Here is a 17,300-nt window from a genome sequence, read left to right as displayed (position 1 = left end):
GGACTGTAAGAACAGTGAACGTATTTTAATTTTGCAGTACTAATATTTCTGGACTGCAGGAACAGTCACCGTAGGTAAATATTGCAGTACCAATATTTCTGGTCTGCAAGAGCAGTGAACATAGGTATACATTGCAGTACTAATATTTCTGGACTGCAACAACAGTGACCGTAGGTAAATATTGCAGTACTAATATTTCTGGACTGCAAGAACAGTCACCGTAGGTAAATATTGCAGTACTAATATTTCTGGCCTTCAAAAACAGTGAACATATTTACATTTTACAGTACTAATATTTCTGGACTGCAAGAACAGGTAACGTATGTAATTATTGCAGTACTAATATTTCTGGACTGCAAGAAAAGTGAACATATGTAAATATTGTAGTACTAATATTTCTGGACTGTAAGAACAGTGAAAGTATTTTAATTTTGCAGTACTAATATTTCTGGACTGCAAGAACCGTGAACATATTTTATTTTGCATAATATTTCATGACTGCAAGAACAGTGAACATAGATAAATATTGCAGTACTAATATTTCTGGACTGCAAAAACAGTGAATGTATTTTAATTTTGCAGTACTATTATTTCTGGACTGCAAGAACAGTGAACGTAAATAAATATTGCAGTACTAATATTTCTGGCCTGCAAGAACAGGTAACGTATGTAATTATTGCAGTACTAATATTTCTGGACTGCAAGAAAAGTGAACATATGTAAATATTGTAGTACTAATATTTCTGGACTGTAAGAACAGTGAAAGTATTTTAATTTTGCAGTACTAATATTTCTGGACTGCAAGAACCGTGAACATATTTTATTTTGCATAATATTTCATGACTGCAAGAACAGTGAACATAGGTAAATATTGCAGTACTAATATTTCTGGACTGCAAAAACAGTGAATGTATTTTAATTTTGCAGTACTATTATTTCTGGACTGCAAGAACAGTGAACGTAGGTGAATAAGTACTAATATTTCTGGACTGCAAAAACAGTAAACGTAGGTATATATTGCAGTACTAATATTTCTGGCCTGCAAGAACAGTGAACGTATTTAAATTTTGCATAATATTTCTGGACTGCAAGAACAGTGAACGTAGGTAAATATTGCAGTACTAATATTTCTGGCCTGCAAGAACAGTGGACGTATTTTAAATGTTGAACATTGTTGAAACCGTCATGGCGCTTTATACAGAGGCGGGTTTGGAAACATCATTTCTGGCCGTTTGGACGGCGGGTTTAGCCTTAGTAAATCCAGTGATGGCTAAACTGCCGCCAAACCCGCCGAAAGTCGACGGGTTTACAAACATGCCTGTTAGTAAATCTAGCCCTAAGTCTATATATCTTCTGTATACCCTTATCTGTGAGAAGAAAAACAAGATAGTTATCTTAAAACAGCAAACAGAACAAAAATTTTCATTCTTTACCATCGGCTAGCGATTAGGAGAGCAAACATTTGACAACATAAAACAAAACAAGCAAAAATAACAACAATTACCTTTTAAAATCAGTTTATTTCTTCTAAAAGTACACATTACTACTTACCACAGATTATTACTTGCCTTGCCTGGTCCTAATTTCCTAGCCTTGGCTCTAATATTTTCTTTACAATCTTTCCTCAAATGTCCCTTCTTAAGACAGTTAAAACACTTCAAAGATTTCTGTTTCTTGCGTCCCTTTATAGTGGTTTTTATAATTCTGAGGTTGTGGATGTAGTTTTTCTAACGCCTGGATACGCAACATCATTAACCTATCACTCTGTGCTTTTTCCTTTTTACATATATTATCATGTTCTATAGCATGCTCTCTAATATCATTTACCGTGAGACCTCTCCAATTAGGAAAAGAGGTTTTTATCCAGGTCCTTAGATCCTCCCGGAGGCCGTCCATTAGTACTGCAACAGCTACCTTTCTGTAAAGTGGATTCACCCTTATATCCAATATTCCTGTGTACTTAATCATGGCCGCTAGAGCCCTTGAAAAATAATCAGTTGTATTCTCATTACCTTTTTGTTTGATGGCATATATTTTGCCCCATTCCATAGTCACTGGAAAATATATGGCCAACTCTGTGATTATACGTCCAATATTATCCTGATTGTCATCCTCAGTTAAGGGTTTATCCTTCTCCAACCTACAACCCTTAATGAACTTTTGTACATCAGTATCGAGAGGAAGACAAGCTCTAAACAACACTCGCCAATCTTTATTAGTAGGCTCATGTGCATTACCTAAATGTCTAATAAATTTCTGACACTTGGCCAAATCTTTTCTAGGATCAGGGAAATCAGACATAATTGTAAATAGTTCCGTCTTAGTCCATGGAAAATACATGGCTACCTGTTTCATGGGAACTACACCATCTCTGTCCGCTTTCCTATTGGGAACTGCTGTTGTGCGGACAGGATATAAGCCTACCAAATCACTATGTTCTGAACTAGTTGCTGGAATCGCTGTTGCAGTACAATGAATGTCTCCCCCTTTGATAACCTTTACATTATTCTCACCAATTTCAGCTACTGCCCCTGCTGGTGGAACCATTCCTTTTCCTTGTCCGTGTATGTTACTGGCATGGGCAATGGCTGAAATGACTGTGGGTACATTTTCTTCCTTTAAAACATTACTTAAGACATTATACAAGTTACTAGTTACAGTTTTCACATTTTTGGTACTATCCGCCCCGACCGAATTTGTCGGGGGCGTGTTTGCGCTCAGTTTGCCACGCTTTGCAACGCACACTTCCGTAATACTTGTTTCCGGTACGCTTACTTCCGCTGACCACGCGCTCCCGTGTCACGTGTACCCTTCTTGTTGCCACAAATTTAAACAGTCATCATGTTCAATTCTCGTTTTTGTTGATTTAATCAACCACACTTTATCTCTAACATTATTTAACACCTCTGAGTCAAGACTACCTATGTTTGGGAAAGGTTTCACACACTCCCGGGTCATCTTGACCCATTTGTCGCAGTATGCCGTTGCATACGCACCGTATTTATTATAGATAACATACTTTGCAGAACCAACCGGCCATTCATTAGGCAGCACAACATGAACTATCTCTAGCGTTTGCTTCGCATCCATTATGAAAACAACCTATTTCTCAACGCTACACAAAAAATACTTTTACCTGTTCTCCTTTCAAACAGAGCTTACTAGAGATTTTTTTTTATTCGTGGACGTTTTCAACAGGCATGTCCCCTTAAAGATATCAATGCCCTTCCTAGTTTGAGTACTTTACCACTGTTAGCAACCGATATCAATCAAGAATATCAGTGGTTGCAGCGTATTTCCTCCCACATCTCCCAAGTCGCAATCACGGCTGCACTAAATCAACCATGCGGTCCGACCGCACCGCTTACGGATACTAACTATCTGTAAGCTTTGCGATTAATATTTGGGAATGCCGCGAAAACCTGCTATTTTCGTTTTGAGTATGCTATGCATGCTCTGTGGTGTGTCTTTATCACCTGCTTTTTGTTAGAACAGAACACCACTCACACAAAGGTTTCTTTATATCCTGCTCAGCCCTAGAACAGAACCTTTGTTGTCAGGTCACCTTTTTTACCATGCCCCGTCAGACACACCTGAACAAAAGCGCTATCAATTTTAAATAGTTCCACACTGCCCTCCCAATACTTAATCAAGGCCCTGCCATGCGGTCAAACCGCACTGCTCAGAGATACTAGTTATCTGTGAACATTGTGATTGGCGGTGCAAAAATTTTGGGAGGTGTGGTCATGCATTTGGGGCGTGGCAAACGTGCCATTGGGGCGTGGCTAACATAAAAACCACTAGGCTCTCAATTCGCCGGAGCGTCACATATGTTCAAGCACTCCTGACTTTCAGGACATCTACCACCACAGTGTAGTATACAAACAATGCAGTGTGTACACAAACAGTTCAGTCTTGGCCTACACCTTACATTGGGCACAACATTCACCAAAAATTGGTATTGTCCCTACTAGAATCACAACATTTCACACACTGTGCTGCTCTCTCCTACCTGTTCTTCTCACTTTCTCCACCTGTGGCTGCTGGTTTCTTTAGTTGTGGCTTGTCCGGATCCAGGAATGTTGAAGGACCTATTTTGAAAAAAAAATGGCTACATTTAGAAAATTACAGCCAGCCCCGGCCTTAAATCAATAGCACTCACGATTAATAATTAGGCCTTCCTCCAGCCCCAACATTAAAATAATAGTATTCACATTTAATAAATAAACCTATTTCACTTCCTGCAAAAAGCCCCAGCAATACCTATTTCCCGCAACCATCACTGCCATTAAATAATTCATAGTCACATTTAATAAATAGACCTCATTCTCCCTAAACTCACCCCAAGATTCAATAGCCCCCAAACCACCCCATCTTAAATTAATAGTCCCTACTATTAAATTGCCTCACCATCACCCTACAAACAAAATAGCGCCCATTAATTAGCCGCCACCTACCTCACACACACTACATTGCAACAAGCCCCCTGTGCCATCACACACATTACTGTGCCCCTTCATCACAACTACACTGTACCCCCTTATGCTCACACTGCGACCTCCATGCTGCTTTTCCCCCTTCTTTTTTACTTTGTGCCTCTCTCCCACTTTTTTTATTCCTCTGTTCCTCTCTCCCACTTTTTTTCCTCCTCTGTTCCTCTCTCCCACTTTTTTTTCCTCCTCTGTTCCTCTCTCCCACTTTTTTTCCCTCCTCTGTTCCTCTCTCCCCAATTTTTTTTTATTCCTCTGTGGCTCTCTCCTTTTTTGTCCTCCTCTGTTCCTCTCTCCCACTTTTTTTCCCTCCTCTGTTCCTCTCTCCCCAATTTTTTTTTTATTCCCCTGTGGCTCTCTCCTTTTTTTCCTCCTCTGTTCCTCTCTCCCACTTTTTTTTTATTCCCCTGTGGCTCTCTCCTTTTTTTCCTCCTCTGTTCCTCTCTCCCACTTTTTTTTTTATTACTCTGTGGCTCTCTCCTTTTTTTCCTCCTCTGTTTCTCTGTCCCCTTTCTTTATAGTACTGTCCCTCCCTGTTTTCCTCCCCTAGCCTCTCCGTTTCTTTACTTACCTTTTGTCAACTTCTTTCTTTTCTTTTCTGCTCTTCTGTCTTCTTTCTTCATGCTGGCTGTGGCGCTCCTCACTGACTGACAGGCGTGAAAAAAAAAGTTAAAAAAAAAATACCGCAAGAGAGAAAAATAAAATAAGAAAATAAATAAATTTTATTAGCAGCGAGGGCCCGGCCCGGGCCCCCTGGCATGGCCGGGCCCGGGTAAACTGTACCCGCTCCCCCCCCCCTCTCGGCGGCCCTGCGTGTAAAAACCTATAGTTGCCTATAGTTACCAGTATATTTTTGCCTTTATGTATTCATTCACATACACACACATAACCTTTGTTTTCTGTACAGAAAATAAATTTCCCAAACAATGGCACTATCTTTTCAGAGATTTTACCAAGTGATTACACTATGCATAGCTAACAGACTATGATCATGACTGTTTACACACGTGGCAACAATACCGGAAGTTCATACACGCTAAACAGGAAGCACACATACACTAGGCAATGCAGTACCCTTTAAAACGCAAAATGACAATAAAAATAAACATTTTTCTTTCTTGTCCCTAGATTCAAATTAGCGTTCCTTCAGTCTATGCAACAACAGACATTCGGTTTCGCAATACAAAGTGAACCACAGGTCTTAAACACATTGCGTTCTTTCCTGTTATGTGACGCGTCTGTCAATCCACCCTTTGTTGAGGAACCGAATACCGTAAGCGTTGCATACCTGCCGATAACGTAACTCCTAAACTCACGAGCCCCCAATTATTAAAGTAATTCTATTGTTTTAAAATAAGCATTGGCCAATCAATTGTATGTGTTTCCAAAGCACAAGGTGGTTTATTTTAGCAGATGTAAATAGTCAACAATTCAATACATGATTATATTATGATAAAGTACAGTACAGCACAGCCAATACCAAAAGATAAGTACATACCAATGCTATCGCATGCGCTCGCTGCGCACCCACGGGACCTGGTGGACAGTATATCTGTTAGAATACTGTGTCAGAGTTGACTGAGAGCCAAAGGGTGTGCAGCTATGATTATATACAGTACAGTGTTACACTTGAACAATAGAGATGACGTAGATTGTTTCTATAGGTCCAGACGTTGTGTGGGTCCAGGGTAAACAGATCATAGGCTGATTCAATCTAATGAATCCAAAGGTGGGGGTCGTCTATCCAGGGGGGTCTGCTCCTTTCATAGCCAGCATCATACAAAGGTGTATTCCCTAATATCAATAACTAAAGTATGCAATGTGTGATCTCTTCGCCGACTGCACCGGACAGCTGCTGATGAATAGGGTTTCAGTATGATACCAGACATGCCACCTTTCCCACAACCTGAACCTTGAGTATCACTGAAGTGTACATATAATATATATATATATATATATATATATATATATATATATATATATATATATATATATATATAAATGCTTAGTGGCGTCTGTGTGTAAAAAAAAAAAAAAAAAAGTTGCGGCGCCACCTGCTGGGCAGAGTTATACACTGACCTACTAAATTCTTAGTGTGTGTGGGGAAAAAAAAAATCAAAAAGGGCTGAAATTTGGTATAAATAACTAAATGTTGTAATGCGAGTGTGTGCGTGCGTATGTTACAGTGCGATCGCATCACGCCACGTGTTACGTGGCGTACTCTTCGCAATTGCACGGCAAACCAATATTAAACCAATACTTTCGTTCATCCAATTATACGACTTTGACTATATGTGTGTGTGTGTGTGTGTGTGAGGACACCTAGCACACCAGTAAGAGACCTTATTGAGATTATATATTTGTACATGGGTTTACAGTTCATGTTATATACACTTGGATAGTGGAACAAATAGAGCACATATAGAACGTTTATTACTGATTCTCTATGAAGTGATCATTGTATCTAAGTGTGCTTATGTTGTACTTTTACACAACATCATATGTTTAAATATGCACAAACACAAAAGGCATCACAGTTGGTGGAACTATCAGCACATTTTCGAAGGACGGTGGTGAGTGTGAACACACTTCCAAATTTGCACGACATTGTTAAATTATTGTTGGTGAGTTTTAGGAAGTTTATAAAACAAAATCTACCGATACAAAGTGCTTTGCTACAATATATGATTGTGCGAGTGCAGATGTTGTTGCAATACTTTATCTGAAGGTCAGAAATTGCAGTCATGTAAGATTTATTATTAAAATCTAGTGATTATCATTATAAATAAGTATGAGTCATCAAGCTATAGGAAGCTTGTATTGCCTGTTGTTCTCCGATTCCCTGTACTTTCAAGTGTCAATCTAGCATCTCTCTCATCTATAAAAGTTATGTGGAACAATAGCATCACCGTGTGGTCAGTATTGATAGCTGCCTGTGTTTTTCCTTTTCAGATACATCGTCATTTTTAGGTCTGGTAGCATGTATAATACTTTATACTGTAACCAATTTTAATTCGAGAGCCTGCCTGTAATCGGATTAATTCAGATTTATCTAGTAAGCAAAAATTACACGCATTTGAAAGAGCCAATGAAATGTGTTTAAATCAATCAATTTTGAATGGCTGGCCCTCGAAATCTAAGGGGAAAGAGCAGCTTCTCGTCACTCCTTTATACACAGCACAAAGGCTCTTCTCGGAGCCACCTAATCCTCTCTCTACAGCAAGTGAGACCCCATCTCACTGCTTTCTACTACACGAAGCCGCTGATATATGTGGTTGAAAGGATCCATGGAGCAGTTCCAATGAGAATAAAGGCTACGTGCATAATTTAGAGCTGAAAATGTGTATGAAACGGGACAGCTAAATTGTGGGAAACCGTATCTGGCTCAAAAGTAGAACTACCAGGGAACCTTTGATTACCCAGATAAAACGAATAGTAATGTGTATAGAGCTCTAGTAAGAAAACGTGGGTGGCTCTGAAAAGAGCCTTTGTGTTGTGGGGGTGTCAGTGGGGAGTAAATCACTTGCTCTTAGCTGCCTTGTGGCTCTCGGTCTTCTTGGGCAGCAGCACGGCCTGGATGTTGGGCAGGACGCCTCCCTGGGCGATCGTCACCCCACCGAGCAGCTTGTTTAGCTCTTCATCGTTGCGCACAGCCAGCTGCAGGTGGCGGGGGATGATGCGGGTCTTCTTGTTATCACGGGCGGCATTTCCAGCCAACTCCAGAATCTCAGCCGTCAGGTACTCGAGCACGGCGGCCAGATAGACAGGAGCTCCGGCTCCCACACGATGAGCATAGTTCCCCTTCCTCAAAAGACGGTGAACACGGCCAACAGGAAACTGAAGACCGGCCCGAGATGAGCGAGTCTTGGCCTTAGCCCGGGTCTTACCGCCTTGTTTGCCTCTACCAGACATGTTATGCTCAGGTTAATTCAATACACACGAGTAGCAAACTCCGCCTTCATTCCTTTATTTATATGTTCGAAAAACAAACGACTGCATCTGTGATTGGTCCGTTTTCAGACTGGCCAGTGACAAAAATGTTCGGGCACTCACCAATCAGCACAGGGAGAAGGGGTATAGCTTTTCTAAAGATCCCGTGACAGAACTAACCAATAGCGCCTAGAGCTGAAGATAAGGTTAATTTACATAGACTGCCTATAAATACAGCGATTGTGGGCGGTGCTAGTAATAGTTTCTTTACACTCTGTCGAGATCTTGTTATTGCAATGCCTGAACCAGCCAAGTCTGCACCTGCGGCCAAAAAGGGCTCCAAGAAAGCCGTGACCAAGACCCAGAAGAAAGATGGGAAGAAGCGTAGAAAGACCAGGAAGGAGAGTTATGCTATCTACGTGTACAAGGTGCTGAAGCAGGTCCACCCTGATACCGGCATCTCCTCCAAGGCCATGGGTATCATGAACTCCTTTGTTAATGACATTTTTGAGCGCATCGCAGGCGAAGCCTCCCGCCTGGCTCACTACAACAAGCGCTCCACCATCACCTCCCGGGAGATCCAGACCGCTGTGCGTCTACTGCTGCCCGGTGAGCTGGCAAAGCACGCCGTGTCTGAGGGCACCAAGGCCGTCACCAAGTACACCAGCGCCAAGTAATCTGCAATCTCTGTTCTAAGATAACACAAAGGCTCTTTTAAGAGCCACCCAAATCTTCTCAATCGAGGCTATGACATTTGCTAGATCCCGCATGTTCTTTGTGGTGTTTTGTATCTCCGCGAAACCATCACATTTCAAGCTACTCGTTCTTGCAATACCCCACATATTGTTCCTTACGCTTTAATCACTGCCTAGCATTTCCCTTCAGATCATGTAAGGGCCGATATTTGTAACGCTGTGCAGCCCAAGGTCTTTTAATAACGTGAATAACAGGTCTTGAGTAATAGATGTTCTAAAACTGCCATGCGTAGAATCTAGATGAAATAAGTGGTATATGGGGGTATGTTTGTGCTCTAGGACATGGACATACTACAACTCTTTGAAGATTGAGTGGGTGGCTCTCAAAAGAGCCTTTTTGTTTTTCAACATGGCAAAGAAATTGGCCTCCGAAACCGTACATAGTGGAGACCTAAGCGATTGAAAAAGGGGCTTTCCCAGCTTTCTCGTATCTAATGGATGCATCACTCGCCGCCCATATAGACTCTTGAATAGAGAAAACTTGGTGGACTCCTGAGATACCTCGTTAAATGTAAAGAGGAGCTGTTGCAGGGTCTTCTCCCAGTCTCCTCCCTCCGTGCTGACATATGTGCAGAGAAAATGTTTAACGCACCATTGCAACACTCACATTACCAATTAGTTCGTGGATAGGGGGATGGTACGCTAGGGTCTTGCCACAAGATTTTCCCTGTAGAGTCTTTATAATTTCCCCAGGATACGTATTTCTCAATTCCTGTGGGAAACCCACCCTGAAAGAACCACTGCTTCTGGATACGAGGTGGTAATCAATATTTTTTCATTTTGGCTGGTATGGGGCAGGAAGAATATAATGTCTTTCTCAATCGATGCTATGACACCTTTTGTATTATTACCCCGTTTATTATGTTGCTTTGTATTTTTTGAAAGTCTCCTGGTTACGTTTCCCTGTACTCGTCCCCCAACATGTAAACCCGTTCCACAGCTGGGATTTACGCTCATTTGACTACACGTTGTAAAAGCATAGATTAGTGGTCTTCGCCTACTTTATACAATGGTTGAGACGGATGTCTGCGGTGTAACTCCCGCACTCAGAACAGGCTGCGAGTGATGGTGTCACTATTCACTCATGTATTGGATCTACGTGTAACAAAGCCGTGGGGTGATATGCTGTAGTATCTTAAAATGCTACAGACCTATTCCTCCAGTAATCATGGGCATAATAGTAAACTTACAGCTCTTTGAAGACTGAGTGGGTGGCTCTTAAAAGAGCCTTTGTGTGTAATGGGATACAGAGAAATTAACCTCCAAACCCGTACAGAGTGCGACCCTGACGTTTCAGGGCATACACGACATCCATGGCTGTGACAGTCTTTCTCTTTGCGTGCTCTGTGTAAGTGACGGCATCACGGATCACATTCTCCAGGAAGACCTTCAGGACACCGCGGGTCTCCTCGTAGATGAGCCCAGAGATGCGCTTCACACCTCCCCTACGAGCTAAACGACGGATAGCTGGTTTAGTGATGCCCTGGATGTTATCACGGAGCACCTTCCTGTGCCTCTTAGCACCGCCTTTCCCGAGCCCCTTGCCTCCTTTACCGCGTCCAGACATGATTTGCACTGCTGGCGTTGCCTAATCAACTGATGTGAATTGGTTGTACAGCAAACTTCTTTAATACAGTTAAGTCGGACCTGAAAGGACACAAAGTATAGAGGAAGAAATGGGCGTGTCATTTGATAATTATTGCTACATGTGGCTTTCGTTCCCCTTGCCGATTGGCTGAACGAGCAGCCGTTAAAGATTTTAAAATTCCCGCCGCGTCGCTTATAGTCATTGTAGTGTTTAGCTTATGATCTTATTTAATTTAGTTTCTCATTTTAGCTGAATGGTTATCTGTCTGTTTTTTTCAAGTTGTGTGACGGCATTTTATTATGTAGAAATTACACATTTTAGAGTTTTAATCTGCAATCTATAACACTGGTCGGTTGTTAACATATATTGATGATGAAAGTAATAATATATTTGTAATATAAGGTGGTAGCAGTGTAGTTATCTGTCGTGTTTCAGTTGGATCTAATCTTGTATTCCTTTAAATACCTTTGAATTTACTAGTGACCGGCTCTGTACATTTTTAACTGCAGCCACAAATAAAAACACTAAATATAATATGACTTATTTGAATAATGCATTAGAATGAGGATTTCTGCCTGAAATTGACTTTTTAAAGCGTAGAACCAGCCTAGTGTATGTCAAATGACAGCAACATCTGTAATGATATAAAGATATAAAAAAAAACAACTGGACTTCAATGGTTATTTTCAAAACACCGCAAGCTCTGGTGAAGTAACGCTCTCATGTGGCGAGAGCAGGATGCTGGGCAGTACTGACTGTGCAGCAATCCCTGTACCCCATATTGAAAGTACCTTGTTTGTAATGTCTAATTTCACGCATTTAGAATTCTTAAATGTGTCCAGGTTGAGACCTTTCTGTGCTTGCTGGCTATCCGGGATTGCCCATTTAGTCCGCAGATGACTGGGAGGTGACCACCACTGTGTTTTAATAAAGGTTATTCCTCCCTTAGTTTCGCCAGTGTATGTGCCACAATGTATTGTTACTAATGTATATTGTATGCTTTATGAGAGCCGACAGAATTAAATATGTTGTGTTGGCACCGGTACCTGGTCTGCAGAAGAACTATAGCCAGTGGTCAACAGATTTCTAATGAGAAGCCCGGACAGCACAGCCTGCTCTAGAGGCGCTAAATACCGGTCAGGCAGCTGACACTAGTCGGGTCAGAGTTCCTTCTAGCCGCCTAGATGCAGCAGGGAGCACGGGGCAGTTAGAGAGCAGCCAGGTGCAGTTTGGTAACAGAAGGTAAGGACAGAATGATTTACTGACATACGAGATCTAAAAGGCATTTCATTCATGTTTGCTGAAAGCGAACACGTTATGTTTATAGACGGGTACCCGGACAGTAAGAGCTGCACGTGGGCTTGTGTTTGCAAGGAACACAAAGAGCAGCGGGATCCAACAAGTGTCATAGCCTCGATTAAGAAGATTTGGGTGGCTCTTAAAAGAGCCTTTGTGGCAACTCGGAAAGGAGGAATTTGCAGATTACTTGGCGCTGGTGTACTTGGTGACGGCCTTAGTGCCCTCAGACACGGCGTGCTTGGCCAGCTCACCGGGCAGCAGTAGACGCACAGCGGTCTGGATCTCCCGGGAGGTGATGGTGGAGCGCTTGTTGTAGTGAGCCAGGCGGGAGGCTTCTCCTGCGATGCGCTCAAAAATGTCATTAACAAAGGAGTTCATGATACCCATGGCCTTGGAGGAGATGCCGGTATCAGGGTGGACCTGCTTCAGCACCTTGTACACGTAGATAGCATAACTCTCCTTCCTGGTCTTTCTACGCTTCTTCCCATCTTTCTTCTGGGTCTTGGTCACGGCTTTCTTGGAGCCCTTTTTGGCCGCAGGAGCAGACTTTGCTGGATCAGGCATTCTTAAAACAAATACTGGTCAGTGAGTCAGCGACTATTACTTGCACCTCCCACAATCGCCCTATTTATAGGCAGGCCATGTAAATAAGACTTATATCCAGCTCTATATGCTATTGGCTAGTCATGTCATGTGATGTGTTTCAATATCATACCCACCTCTATCTTATACGGATTGGTGGATACCTGAACATCAGCTGCATTGGCTAGTCCGAAAACAGACCAATCAGAGATGCAGGAGTTTGTCACTGAAAGGTATAAATAAAAGGATGAGGGAGGAGTTTAATCACAGTAGTTTATTACGAAATACGCAACTGAAAATGTCTGGTAGAGGCAAACAAGGCGGAAAGACCCGGGCTAAGGCCAAGACTCGCTCATCTCGGGCTGGGCTTCAGTTTCCAGTTGGACGTGTTCACCGTCTTTTGAGAAAGGGTAATTATGCCGAGCGTGTGGGAGCCGGAGCTCCTGTCTATCTGGCCGCCGTGCTCGAGTACCTAACGGCTGAGATTCTGGAGTTGGCAGGAAATGCCGCCCGTGATAACAAGAAGACCCGCATCATCCCCCGCCACCTGCAGCTGGCTGTGCGCAACGATGAAGAGCTAAACAAGCTGCTCGGAGGGGTGACGATCGCCCAGGGAGGCGTCCTGCCCAACATCCAGGCCGTGCTGCTGCCCAAGAAGACCGAGAGCCACAAGGCAGCTAAGAGCAAGTGATTTACTCCCCACTGACACCCCCACAACACAAAGGCTCTTTTCAGGGCCACCCACATTTTCTTGCGAGAGCTTTATACATTACTTATTGCTTTATCTGGATAGTCGGAAGCTCACTGACAGTTTTACTATTGAGCTAGACGAGAAACAGCCTTTTCTCCTCAGATTCTGCTGTTCAGTCCTTCAAACTTTCATTTAATATCCCTTGCGTCCTTCAGAACGCCTGCTTTATATTTTGCTTACCACTTAAATCTGAAGCGATAATATTACTATTAGAATTTTACCTACGTAAGACCTGACAGGCTCCCGAATTAAAGTTGAAAGACTAGAAAACCATTTATTGTAAACAATCTTAAAAATTACAATGTATCTGATAAACGGCAGACGTCACTACTGATCACACGGTGGTAGTATTGATTTACACACAGTAATAGTATATAAGAGATACGTTACTACGGTGTATGACACTTGTCAGCACAGTGAATCGGAGACCAATACAAGCTTCCTATGGTGTCGATAACAAATACTTGATGATAATCACTGGATTTAAATAATCTGACATAACCGTCCAATAGGTAGCAGTTGTATAGCGTATGACCTAGTAAGAAAATAATACCGTAATATAAACATAAGGAGTTTCCGTCCTTTGCTCATTTTGTTCAGGGGCAGTAAACGGTTTATGAAGCTACACACGGGGTGTAGAAGAGCGACATAATTGCTTATAGAAAATAACCATTGTCACGGTGCACTGACGTTATGTGTATGTAACTATCAATGTGTGTGTAAACTAGTCAGATGTCTGGAGGTATTTGTTACCGGGGACCATAAGGGGTTCACATCTGCTTTGTTGAGCCAGAAGCAGTCACCACCACAGGGTAAAAGATAGAGGATGGATGGGGGGGTACATTATAGCTCAGTCAAGACCGAGTGGGTGGCTCTCAAAAGAGCCTTTGTGTAACGGGGCACCGGAGTGCGGATCTGCAGTTTTACTTCTTCTTAGGAGCTGTCTTCTTGGGCTTCGCTGCTTTCTTAGCCGGGCTCTTGGTCACTTTAGGCTTCGCTGCCTTCTTGGCCACTTTAGGCTTAGCCGCCTTCTTGGCCGGGCTCTTGGTCACTTTAGGCTTCGCTGCCTTCTTGGCCGGGCTCTTGGCCACCTTCTTGGATTTCACAGCGACTTTTGGCTTCTTTGGGCTTTTTGCAGCCTTCTTGGCAACTGCCGGTTTTTTCGCCTTTTTAGGGCTCTTGGATGCGCTCGGAGCCTTCTTGGGGGACTTGGATACTTTCTTGGCTTTGGCCACTGCTGCCTTCTTCACCGCCTTGTCCTTGCTGTCCAACTGTTTCTTGTTCAGCTTAAAGGAGCCGGAGGCACCGCTGCCTTTCACCTGGATGAGGGTTTCTTTGGTCACCAAGCTCTTGATCGCCAACTTCAGGCGGCTGTTGTTCTTCTCCACATCGTATCCTCCGGCAGCCAGAGCTTTCTTCACAGCGGCCAGGGAAATCCCATTACGCTCCTTGGATGCAGCTGCCACCTTTACAATCTGCTCAGACACGCTGGGACCGGACGCTTTGCTGCTCTTCATGGATCCTGCTGAAGCTGCTTTCTTGGGCCGCTTACTCTTGGCGGGGGCCTCTGCTGGAGGAGCAGGCGCTGCGGCTGGGACTGGCTCAGACATCCTCCAATACAAATGACTATGACTCTATGCTCAAACTGACACGTTTAGTGGTAGGACTTGTTCAACCAAGAATTTATATACAGCTCAGGGATATGCGGCCATTGGCTGAGATAAAGAACCAGCCGCTGTGTTTATTGGTGGATAGCGAAGCCACGCCCACTATTCCTTCTCTGCAGTTCCAGGATGTCTGCGATCTCTTTTGTGTTTCTTTTGAGGGAAGTAATGAGACCTTTATAGGACATATGATAGTGTCTGCTCGTTCTCCAGCTTGTCAGCTGTAAATCATGTGCTGACATTTGCTGCTGAGTAAGCTTATCAAAGGTACTAAAAACATATCCGACCTCTTTACCATCTACAACGGGTCTCATCTCTCTTATCCATACATTAATGGCAGGGTCCTACCAGATAACTCTCAATAGATGATTACCAGCAGCCTAGAGCTTGAGATAGTCAGCTGCCACAGGTAGAAACGACTGCAGATGTTCACAGACAAACACAGCTTGTTGTGTTCAGGTCATCTCAACAACCCCTTGCGGTCTGCGGGAACTGCTGGTAACTTGTCCAGCTTCCCTTCATCCCCTTCAGTTGGCATTGGGAGGAAGGGAACATTAATCGAATTTTTGCTAAGCAAACCACCTGATGTAATGAAAAGGCATTGTCCAGGGCTATTATAGCCACCTACGTATTCGGATATATAGTGACCCCAGGTCACCAGTGGTTTGGTTTTGTGCGGGAAAAATGTCTGAAACAATCAAAGCCTCCAGCAGAGGCCTCGGCCGTGGAGACTCCAAGAAGAGCAGGAAAACATTGGATCACAAATACAAATAATTGCACAGTGATTTCAGATCGATAATTTAAAACCCGTGTTTGTCATTATCAACAAGGCATAAATATAGATCTACAAAAGTGATTATATTCCCTGACGTGGTTCGAATCCTTTTACTATCCCTAGTTATTATCCCTCTCGTCTTCGCTGAATGTGATGCAATGGCACCCCCGTGTGGTCAATGTGGATAGCTTTTTTACATACATTGTAATTATCGTGACTGGAAACACTTAATTTTTTATTATTACACATCATTTAATTCGAGAGCTTGCCAGGCCTTCTTAAGTTATAATAATATATAATATTAAAAATTACGAGTCAAGTAATAAGCAAAGAATTTAGGCGGGCATTTTGAAAGTTAAGACGCAGTTTTTAAGCCAATCAATTTGAAGGGCGTTCTTAACTCATCCAATTGCATTGCAGCACACTGTATAAATAGGATTGTTAAGAATCTGCATCTTATATTCTTTATAGAATCAGTAGAACTATGGCCAGGACCAAGCAGACCGCTCGTAAGTCCACCGGTGGGAAAGCTCCCCGCAAGCAGCTGGCAACTAAAGCCGCCCGGAAGAGCGCCCCAGCTACCGGTGGTGTGAAGAAACCTCACCGTTACCGGCCAGGCACCGTCGCTCTGAGGGAGATCCGCCGCTACCAGAAGTCCACTGAGCTGTTGATCCGCAAGCTGCCCTTCCAGCGCTTGGTGCGGGAGATCGCCCAGGACTTCAAGACCGACCTGCGCTTCCAGAGCTCGGCTGTCATGGCTCTGCAAGAGGCCAGCGAGGCTTATCTGGTGGGGCTCTTCGAGGACACCAACCTGTGCGCCATCCACGCTAAGAGGGTGACCATCATGCCCAAAGACATCCAGCTGGCCCGCAGGATCCGAGGGGAGAGGGCATAAGGACTCGGCACTGACTTACACACAGCACAAAGGCTCTTTTCAGAGCCACCAAATCTTTCTCTAAACGAGCTGCAGCATTATTCTGTGTAGTAACATTTTAATCAGAAGTTATTATCTATGTGTAAAATCTCTGCATTTTGTTTGCCGATGTGGATTCTAATTACACATATTCTATATGATCAGCGCGATTAGATAATTAACACTGGGCCGTTGTTGTCCACGTCTGACTCGTTTCCTTTGTTCCCTCTGGTAATACTGTGCAATTCACGGGAATCCGTCAACATTCCCCTCCCAAAGCCAACAGCCTTTTACACAATATCTCGGGAAAAGGTGGGTGGCTCCAAAGAGCAAGCGGGTTCCGGGTTAGTGATTCACTTGCACATCCACCCAAATATGGCAAGCAGCATGTGGGGGTATAAATTAGTAGACGCATGCTGTAAACAGATTAGACCGCTCAATTTATACACGGGATGAAATCGATGTGGCCCCATTATAGCTAATATAAATTACAGACTGAACGATGACGTCGATAATCACAGTATTGTGCAGAAACAAGTAATCATAGGTGTGT

General features: G+C 43.2%; 6 protein-coding genes across 6 annotated transcripts; 3 read left to right on the top strand and 3 right to left on the bottom strand.

Annotated features, from left to right (window-relative positions):
• Nucleotides 1-7,958: 7,958 nt before the first annotated feature.
• LOC142150296 (histone H2A type 1-like) lies at nucleotides 7,959-8,418 on the bottom strand. Its single transcript, XM_075205507.1, has one exon. The coding sequence runs from the start codon at nucleotides 8,400-8,402 to the stop codon at nucleotides 8,010-8,012; it is 393 nt and encodes a 130-aa protein (XP_075061608.1). The 5' UTR covers nucleotides 8,403-8,418; the 3' UTR covers nucleotides 7,959-8,009.
• A 294-nt stretch (nucleotides 8,419-8,712) lies between these two features.
• On the top strand, nucleotides 8,713-9,150 carry LOC142150295 (histone H2B 1.1-like). The gene has a single exon (XM_075205506.1). The coding sequence runs from the start codon at nucleotides 8,717-8,719 to the stop codon at nucleotides 9,095-9,097; it is 381 nt and encodes a 126-aa protein (XP_075061607.1). The 5' UTR covers nucleotides 8,713-8,716; the 3' UTR covers nucleotides 9,098-9,150.
• Nucleotides 9,151-10,430: 1,280 nt separating this feature from the next.
• LOC142150873 (histone H4) lies at nucleotides 10,431-10,742 on the bottom strand. The gene has a single exon (XM_075206046.1). It carries the CDS (start codon nucleotides 10,740-10,742, stop codon nucleotides 10,431-10,433), a length of 312 nt encoding a protein of 103 aa, XP_075062147.1.
• Nucleotides 10,743-12,927: 2,185 nt separating this feature from the next.
• Nucleotides 12,928-13,466, top strand: LOC142150294 (histone H2A type 1-like). The gene has a single exon (XM_075205505.1). The coding sequence runs from the start codon at nucleotides 12,943-12,945 to the stop codon at nucleotides 13,333-13,335; it is 393 nt and encodes a 130-aa protein (XP_075061606.1). The 5' UTR covers nucleotides 12,928-12,942; the 3' UTR covers nucleotides 13,336-13,466.
• Nucleotides 13,467-14,100: 634 nt separating this feature from the next.
• On the top strand, nucleotides 14,101-16,837 carry LOC142150293 (histone H3). The gene is made up of 2 exons (XM_075205504.1): nucleotides 14,101-14,207; nucleotides 16,306-16,837. The coding sequence occupies exon 2, from the start codon at nucleotides 16,319-16,321 to the stop codon at nucleotides 16,727-16,729; it is 411 nt and encodes a 136-aa protein (XP_075061605.1). The 5' UTR covers nucleotides 14,101-14,207; nucleotides 16,306-16,318; the 3' UTR covers nucleotides 16,730-16,837.
• Nucleotides 14,118-15,039, bottom strand: LOC142150292 (histone H1-like). The gene has a single exon (XM_075205503.1). The coding sequence runs from the start codon at nucleotides 15,003-15,005 to the stop codon at nucleotides 14,319-14,321; it is 687 nt and encodes a 228-aa protein (XP_075061604.1). The 5' UTR covers nucleotides 15,006-15,039; the 3' UTR covers nucleotides 14,118-14,318.
• Nucleotides 16,838-17,300: the final 463 nt, after the last annotated feature.

The sequence above is a fragment of the Mixophyes fleayi genome, chromosome 4, assembly GCF_038048845.1.
Source record: "Mixophyes fleayi isolate aMixFle1 chromosome 4, aMixFle1.hap1, whole genome shotgun sequence".
In the NCBI taxonomy this organism is placed as follows: domain Eukaryota; kingdom Metazoa; phylum Chordata; class Amphibia; order Anura; family Limnodynastidae; genus Mixophyes; species Mixophyes fleayi.
The sequence above is the reverse complement of the archived record's forward strand: the minus strand, read 5'-3'. Positions and strand labels throughout refer to the sequence as shown.

Excerpts from the sequence above, each read along its gene's own strand:
- LOC142150296 (XM_075205507.1), bottom strand. The coding sequence starts at position 8,402 with ATGTCTGGTAGAGGCAAACAAGGCGGTAAGACCCGGGCTAAGGCCAAG.
- LOC142150295 (XM_075205506.1), top strand. The coding sequence starts at position 8,717 with ATGCCTGAACCAGCCAAGTCTGCACCTGCGGCCAAAAAGGGCTCCAAG.
- LOC142150873 (XM_075206046.1), bottom strand. The coding sequence starts at position 10,742 with ATGTCTGGACGCGGTAAAGGAGGCAAGGGGCTCGGGAAAGGCGGTGCT.
- LOC142150294 (XM_075205505.1), top strand. The coding sequence starts at position 12,943 with ATGTCTGGTAGAGGCAAACAAGGCGGAAAGACCCGGGCTAAGGCCAAG.
- LOC142150292 (XM_075205503.1), bottom strand. The coding sequence starts at position 15,005 with ATGTCTGAGCCAGTCCCAGCCGCAGCGCCTGCTCCTCCAGCAGAGGCC.
- LOC142150293 (XM_075205504.1), top strand. The coding sequence starts at position 16,319 with ATGGCCAGGACCAAGCAGACCGCTCGTAAGTCCACCGGTGGGAAAGCT.